At 57.8% G+C, this 8,254-nt stretch overlaps 1 protein-coding gene across 1 annotated transcript; it reads right to left on the bottom strand.

The window, feature by feature from the left end:
• Positions 1 to 1,163: 1,163 nt before the first annotated feature.
• Positions 1,164 to 7,943, bottom strand: OVCA2 (OVCA2 serine hydrolase domain containing). The gene is made up of 2 exons (XM_084822923.1): positions 7,759 to 7,943; positions 1,164 to 6,507 (listed from the first exon to the last, which is right to left on the bottom strand). Exons 1-2 carry the CDS (start codon positions 7,925 to 7,927, stop codon positions 6,005 to 6,007), a joined length of 672 nt encoding a protein of 223 aa, XP_084679049.1. The 5' UTR covers positions 7,928 to 7,943; the 3' UTR covers positions 1,164 to 6,004.
• Between the last annotated feature and the right edge of the window lie 311 nt (positions 7,944 to 8,254).

The raw sequence follows: 8,254 nt of genomic DNA, 5'->3' as shown, positions 1-8,254 counted from the left end.
TGCCTTTACCTTGCCTTCCGCGCTGCTCTCCTCGACGGCGCCTCCGCGGAGGACTCCGCGTCGCGCAGCCGCTCCAGCCTCGCCTGCCTGGCTCCCCGACGCCGGATCGGGCTGCCGGCGGGGGGTGGGGGGGCTGTCACGGGGCGGGCGGGCCGGACTGCCAGCGACTTGCGCAACCCTGGCCTGGCCACCCCGAGGCTCGCGCCGCCGCCGCCGAGCCCAGCAAACTCCTCCCGCCCCGTCGGAGGGGCTGGCCGGCAGGGGGCGCCCCCGCGCAGCTGCGGCTCAGCCCAGAGTCACGTGCCCGTCGCGCTGGGCGCAGGAGGAGGCACTTTGCACATGCCCGGGGGCCAGGACTGACCTGCGTTCAGTTATTGCCGTGGTTGGTGGTGCTGTTGGAAAGGGCAAGTGGGGCTCCTGCCCGAGGGCGCGCCGACCTGCCTGTTCCAAGGAGGGCTTTTCCTAGCCGAGCCCCACAGGGACAGCGCCAGCCCCCGCCCAGCTCCTCAGTGTGAACTAGCGGCACCTGCACCTTCTCCTCCGATCAGGGGCATATCAGAGTCCCCTTGCCGCTCCCTCATTTGATCTTTCTGGCGGGGGTGGGGGGTGTCTAGTGTGGCCTAGTGGTGAGAATGTTGGACTGGCTCTCGGGAGATCCGGGTTCTAGGCCCCACTCAGCCATGAAGCTCGCTGGGCGACTTTGGGAAGTCCCTGGCTCTCAGCGCAACCTACCTCGCGGGGTTGTTGGGAGCACAAATGAGAGAGGAGGAGGGCCATGCGAGCCACCACGGGCTCCTTGGAGCAAAATATAACTGTAACAAGCAAACCATCAAGACTGACAGGTGTATGAGGGCAGAAGCTGCACCTGAGCCGCGTCCGCTGAAGCAGGGCTGGGTCCAAGGTCAGCTCTGCCCCACCTTTGAGGGGGGGGGCCCACACACACACCACGCTCACCCCATCCATCAGGGACTCCTGGCTCTGTGCAGCATTTCCAGGGGGCAAGAGGGGCTGCCACAGGGAGGAGGGGGCAGGGAAGCCCACTTTCATCAGCACAGTCGATCTAGCGTCCACCTGGACCCAGCCCGCTGGCTCCAGCCCACAAAAACTGGTCTGCCATTATGGACCTGCTAGCCCTGAGGGGCAACGGAGCCCTGGAGGCAGCTTCAGCAACAGGGAAAGGGTCTCTGGTGGGAGGCAGTGGATGGCCGGCTACAAGACAAATTTGTCCAAGCAAGAAGCCCCCTCCCTGCAGAACTCTGTGGGGCAGAGAGAGGTTTTAGCCTGGCCTCCTCCCCAACCACCTTGCAGCCTCCGTTTGCTTTTTCATCCCATTTCCTTTGAAATAAGTCAACCACCAATCCACCGTTATTTTTATTTTCAGCCAGCTGCCTGAAATAAACAAATGCTCCGGAGCTAGTTCCCCTGCCAGGGGCAGTAAATAATGCTGCCTGTTTATGCCATGAATTCCACACTGCTGCGTTCCTGCGAATCCAAGGGAACGGAGGGTTCACGCACAAGCTGCAAAGGGCAGCCAAATCCCCTGCTTGCAGCTGGCTCGTGAGGGATGTGCGGGGGGGGGGGGAGTGTCACTGGCACTCTGTGTGTGCGTGTGTGGGGGGGTGTTACACAGCTCTCTTCTGCACTCACAAACTTGGGGCCTTCCACCTTGCACTGTGTGCATGTATCTGCCCCACGTAGCTGCAGGGTCTTGGCCCTGCTACAGATTGGGCATAGCTGGTGTTGCTGAATTAACGTAGAGGGTATCAGCCCCATAAGAGAATACTAGAACTGAAAGCAGTACAGGGTGCGGGGCGCGCGCACATACGCACACACATGACCCAGCCAGGGCTATTCACCCCACCAGCTCTGATCAATCCAGACCACAAACTGAGCCTCAGCACACTGTGGGAAGCTGAGAGGAGGCTCGTGCTACCGAGCCAAGCCAGATGGGTCAAAGGAAGGCAAAACTTCCCACTCTCTAGCTCATTTGACTTGGAAATTAAGGAGCAATAGCTCTCTGGCAGAAGGCAGCCTAGTCCAAGGCTACTGCTGCTCTTAGGCCAAGGTTGTCTGTCCCTAATGCTGTGTCTTCTCTCATCTTTCCACCCGTGCCCTCTTTGCTTGGCTGGCCCCCACCCCTGCAATAAAGGCAGCACACCTGCATATCACCTGGTTTCTCAAGCCTCCACCTTCTGCAGCAGTCAGAAGCCTGAAGCAGCCCCCACACCCGCATGCTAGCAGAGGCCCAATTCTGTGGCCAAAATGATGCCAGTGGCCAGACCCGGCCATCTCAGCTGGAGCGCTGCCTCAGAACCTGCTTGTCGTGCCAGGGCACCAAACCTGACAAGAATGGCCCAGGGCAAAGCTCTCTCTGCAGCTGGACGTCACCTGCACAACACACAGGGCATCAGAGAAGCGGTGCCTGGAGGGAGACTCAGCACCACTCCCTTTTAGAAATCAAAGACTTGCAATGCCTCCCCCCGCCTCCAGCACCAACTTACTGAGCGGTCACCACATTAGGCCCTTGCACAAAAATCAAAGGGCGCTGCACTTCGAAGACAAACAAATGTATGGCAGGAGAATCTTTGGTGCAAAACAGTGACTTTCCATCAGATGCACCTCTTTCTTGGATGGCCGGGGTGGTGGGTACCCTAATCCCCCCACCACAACCTGGTGCCCCCCAGACGTCTTGAACTGCAGCTCCGTTGGCTGGGAATTCTGGGAGTTGCAGCCCAACATATCTGGAAGGCTGTTCTAGAAGGCTTGAAGTATTTTTAGGGAGGAGCCCTCCATAGCACAGCCCTCCACCACCTGCTGTGCCCTCCAGATGTTTTGGACTTCCACTCCCATCAGCCCCAGCCAGCTTGGCCAGTCATCAGGAATGCTGGGTGTTACAGTCCCAAATATCGGGGGGGGGGTCAAGTTGGGAAGGTGGCTGTAAACCATCTAAAGGGACGGCACTCCCTGATAGTGTCTTGGCATCTGATGTTCGAAGAACCAGAGGGGAAGAACTGATCCGGTTGGGGAAAGGGCCCAAGGAGGAAGGCCTCTGAAACCCAGCAAAGTAGCCCATCTTAGCTGACCTCCCCAGAGGCTATGAAGTGGGGGGTCCAGCCCCCACCTGAAGCCCATCTGGGCAGCCCCTGCGCCCATCCACATTCATTGCAGCTTTCCCTCGTCCGCCAGCCGTGCCATTTCTGCTGCCCACCCACTCCTCTTCTTGGAGTAGCCAGCCGTTGTGATTCAGGCAGTGAGTGTTTATCCCAGCCGAGGCCCTACCCGGCGTGGGTTTCCATGGAAAGCCTCCACTGAAAACAAGAACAAGAGCAGGAGTGACTCAGAGGTGATGGGAAGATATGGGAGGGCCATGCAGAAGACGAGGATGGTAGCATTGTCCCCCCAGAGGCTGCCTGCGGGACCAGCCTCTCTAGGCCCAGAACCCCTCCCCCTGACCCCTCTCCAAGCACATCCCAAGCCGAGAGGGCGAAGCTTGCCTACGTGTCTGCATCCTTCTCTCTGTGTTGCCGCTGCCCACACTCTGCTCATCCCAGGAGGCCTCTCCTGTTTACAAGGAAACTAAAGGATGAGTAAGATGAGCAAAACACACACACACAGAGAGAGAGAGAGAGAGAGAGAGAGAGAGAGAGAGAGAGAAGGGAGCCAATTCAGTTTCTCCAGGCAGCCCATCCCCAGAGGCAGGATGCAGGTGTCTGGTCAGAGCTGACAGGCAGGGAAAGGAAGCTATGGGGTAGGAAGGAAATTTGGGGGCACAGGACCAGGAAAGGTTGGGGGGAGAATGGGTGGGCCTTGACAGAGATGAAGGCCAAGTGACACTTTCCCCTTTGACAGCTTGGTTTCTGGGGGCAGAGGAGAGTGAAGCTGGGCCGTAGCTAGGTGGCAGAGCCCCTGCTTGGCATGCAGAGCATCCCAGGTTCAACTCTGGGCATCCACTAGCAGGTGGTGGAAAGTTCTGGCCTAGATGGGCCATCATTGGTCTGACCCGGGATAAGGCAGGTGCCAATGTTCCTAAAGTGCCGGAGGTCATTTTTGAAGGGATTCTGGGACGTGAGGCATGCGTTCTGACATTTCTTAGAAGCCCCTCAGCAGCAGAAACACCCTGTAATAGAACCCCCTGCCGTGCCCCCGGAAACCCCCCAGTGCTTCAAGACCACACAGTAACGTCTCCCTGCCAAAGAGGCTTCTGCCCCCTCGCTGACAGGGGGTTCTGAGTCAGCAGGGCTGGCCATGCTGTGCCATTGCTCCAGGCAAGTCTGGCCCCCCTTCCTCTCCGGCCACATTGTCTGCAACATATGGTCAAATGGGGAGAGCCCTGCCCGCGATGTCCTTTCCTCCCAGAGACCCAGGTCGGGAGACCAGCTCAGTTCCAGGGAGATGGCCTGTTGCCTGCACCCGCCAGGAGAGCACCGCCGTCCTGCTGACAAACCCCAGCATCACAGACCATGACCTCTGCAGCCGCCAGCAGTCCTGGGGAGCAAAGGCCAGCAGTCCTGGGGAGCAAAGGCCAGCAGTCCTGGGGAGCAAAGGCCAGCAGTCCTGGGGAGCAAAGGCCAGCAGTCCTGGGGAGCAAAGGCCAGCAGTCCTGGGGAGCAAAGGCCAGCAGTCCTGGGGAGCAAAGGCCAGCAGTCCTGGGGAGCAAAGGCCCTCCTGCAGGGACGAGCGGGGGAGTCAGACTCCGCAGAGCACATCTGCAGCCCTTTCAAAAGCAGCAAGAGCTGGAGGCAGCTGAGCAGAGCTGAGGCAGCGAGCGGCTGTCCTCTGGGTGCACCTGCGCCCCCCTCAGCTGTGGGACGGAGCCTTCTGCAGCCCGCCCACTGCAGAGAAGCTGGGCCACAGGGTCAAGGCCAAAGGCTTCCGATACCATACCATACCGGCGAGGCGGCTCCTGCTGCCTCCAAATCCAGCCGGGTATCCAAGGAACAGTCCTCGCTCACCCTCGATGCAGCCTCTCCCTATAGCTGCAGGCAGTACAACATGCCCTTGAGGGGGACAACGCTGCCCTCTCGTGGAAAGCAGGCTAAAGAACCGCTTCCCAAAGCCTCAATGGTCCTTTGGCGGTGCCCTTTTCTCCCTCTTTTTTAACCAGCACACAGGAAATCTGATGGCCCGATGGGCGTGGGCATTCTGCAAAGAGAAGCCCCACTCCCCTCTCTTCCCACCCCAGACAGTACCACCAATCTGAGTACACCATATTGGGCTAGAGAGGCAAAACAGTCTGAATGAGCCCTCCTCAACCTGGGGGTGACAGGAGTTGTAGTCCAACACCTCTGGAGGGCACCAGGTTGGGGAAGACTGGAAAATGGCTTCCACCGAGGAGAGGAAACAAGAGCCCGTGGAACTCCACACCGCCGCCTTATTCACAGACCTCCAAGCGTGCACGGGGCACGGCTCTGGGGTGGGCAGAGACCCAAGAGCACAATGGGCCTGCTCAGGATCCAGCCCATCGGCGTGCCCATCCCCTGGCACTGGGGCTCCTGTCCGGCACTGCCAGGCAGGCGCCCTGGATTCTGTTTTGCAGAAAGGGTCGCAGCTATCGCTTTTCTCCACACCAATATGTTGTAGGTTTTAATCACTGACCTCAAATCTCTCTCTCTCCCTCTCACCTGTAAGTGCCCCCTCTATACCTGTGGAGGAAGTTCTTTGTTAAGATATTGGTAATTTCCAAACTGGGACAAACATGTGATTTTCAGATCCTACAGACCATGTTTACTTATTTGACAAGACAGCGGTCTGAGAACTAATAGTGTATCTGGCCATCAGAGCATGGCGACCAGTCCTATGGCCCAAGCAGGGAGGGGGATTGGTCGTGAGGGGCTCCGTCCGCATCCACCTCCTGCCAGGTGCTCCCGTGGCCCAGTGCAGAATCAGGCGTATTTAAATGGTCATTGCATTCAACAGGATGGAGCCAGACTCCTTGGCCCTCCTCTCTGCAACCTCTTTGCTCAGGTAAAAGACAGCATTGCTGAACTGCCGCCTGGCCCCCCGGTTACTTTATAAACTGATTCAAGAATTCCAGGTAGGCCTTCTTCTGGGGCGCAGAGGCTGGGATGAAGTGCCCCCCTGGGTGAGCGAGGATGACAGGCTCTGTGAAGTGGGAGGCCAGCTCTCTGCTCATCTCAGCAGGGATGACACGATCCGTCTCCCCCAGGACGTGCAGGCTGGGCACCATAATGGGGCCCTGGTAGTAGCTGCGGTGGGGGACGGCCCGGCTCTTGAAGCCCGCAATCACGATGGCGAAGTCGAATGGGAAACGGGGGTCTCCCTGCTGCTTCAGAGCACAAATTATGCCGACCAGGGCCGCCCCCTGGCTAAAGCCCAACAGCCCATCGATGGGGCCGTGCTCGACGAAGGCTGTGGCCACGCCATCCAGGGACTCATCTAGTCCATGGCAAGAGGCCGCTTCTTCCAGGGCGCTGAACGTCCCCTCCTGGGGGTTGGAGAACCACCAGCCCCGCGAGTCAGCTCCGTGCAGGTCTGATGCTGCATCTCCTGCAACAGAGAGAGGAGAAAAGTCAAGGAGGGGAAGAAGAGGGGTTAGAGATGGAGGGAAGCATCGCATGCCTTTCTCGGAGTATAACAAAAGTGTTTGCCTTGAAGGTGCCACAGCCACAGGACTCTTTGTTGTTGCTGCTACCGGCTAAGGAATCCCGCCCCCACTACCACCTCACCTCCCACATCTCTGGAAGTGGCTCCTCTTTTCTATTACTTCCCCATCTTTCCTGTCCACACGGGCTCAAGGGGTGCTGCCATTTTGAGAGGCAGAGGAACATGAATACATAAGAACATTCATGATCAAACAATGCAACGAGTAACATGTGTTACACATACACAGAAAGTGAGAGTGCATGTTACAGCCAACCAACACAAATAAAGTATTACTCCCCCGCCCCCCTGGTCAGGTTATTAACACAATCATCGTCATCATCATTTAATTAATGCTCTATGGTGTTCAGCCGGCCTTCTCTCAGTAACTCCCACAACTAACTGGTAAGGTGGACCAGCACTGTTTCCATGCTGCTGGGAGGCAGAAGGGACTTGCGTTAGGGCAACATATTTTTGTCAACCACCAGGCATTTTACCAGCATATTTGGGGGTTTTGCTTTAGGTATACAGGATTTTTTGGTAGAAAACAAAATTTTTAAAATGGGGCAGAGCGGGAGAAAGGGGCTATTTCTTTTTCCTTACTGATCTGACCGCTAACAAAAAACACCCCATCCACTGACCGAGCCCTTTTAAAAAGCAAAACCACAAGCCCGGACTCCACAGAGGAACCTGCCTTGACTTTGTCCACCGCACGCATCCTGGGAGCCTTTTCCTAACTGCAGGTGACGCTGAGGACTGAACCCAGGACAGTCTGCCACCGAGCTAGGGGTGCCCCCCCCCCCGCACTAATAAACCCCATCCGGAGCCCAGTCCTAGTGGTGTTCATGGCCGAGGTCAGATATAAAGCAGATTCAAATGCTATAGCAGAAAAGCACTCTGTGCATGCTCAGAGGCGCTCTCAGCTGAAGCCTGGCCAAAGGTTTGGTACTCTTGCGCCCATCATCAAGAGCAGCTTTCCACAACCTGGTGTGCTCGAGATGGGTTGGACTACAACTCCCATTATCCCTAGCCCATCTAGAAGGCGGTTGGTTGGGAAAAACCGTTCCAGCGGGGAGGCGTGACGTCACGCGCAGAGGCGGAGAGTGACGTCACATGCACACAGAGAAGGGGCGGGGCGTCACGACGAGCCCCCCTCACCTGGCTGGGGCCGCGCGACCACCGAGTGGGGCGCGTCCACGCTCAGCAGCTGCGCGCGCCCGCGGAGAGCCTTGCGGAGGGCGCCGGAGCGCGCCCGGAAGCTCTCCGCGTCCTGCCGGTAACCATGGAGACACAGCAGGCGCAGCCCCCCGCTCCGGCTCGAAGACATGCTTCATCCGGGTATCCCCGGGCGGAGGGAAGAGCGAAAACCGGAAATGGCATGGGGCCCGCTCCTCTTTTCCGAACTCTATGGTTTAAGAGGCCGGAAGCGCTTCCTCTGGCAAGCGCAGACTTCATTCCTTGGCAACCACCCCATAGACGCAGCATGGTAGAGTCGCTCACTTCATTGCCTAGAGAGAATTTCCGGGTTCATTTTGGAACACCCATTGTGCTTTTTATTACTTTAGGGAAGATTTTTAGCCAGCCTCTCAAAGCTATTTAGGTCTTCCAGCCGAAGCAACTACAACCCCTGATCTCTATATTGCAGGCTGGGGTG

This window comes from Heloderma suspectum, chromosome 16, assembly GCF_057233095.1.
Source record: "Heloderma suspectum isolate Gila_16-S chromosome 16, 16-S_ref, whole genome shotgun sequence".
NCBI classification, from domain to species: Eukaryota; Metazoa; Chordata; class Lepidosauria; order Squamata; family Helodermatidae; genus Heloderma; species Heloderma suspectum.
This window is presented reverse-complemented; position numbering and strand designations above follow the sequence as displayed.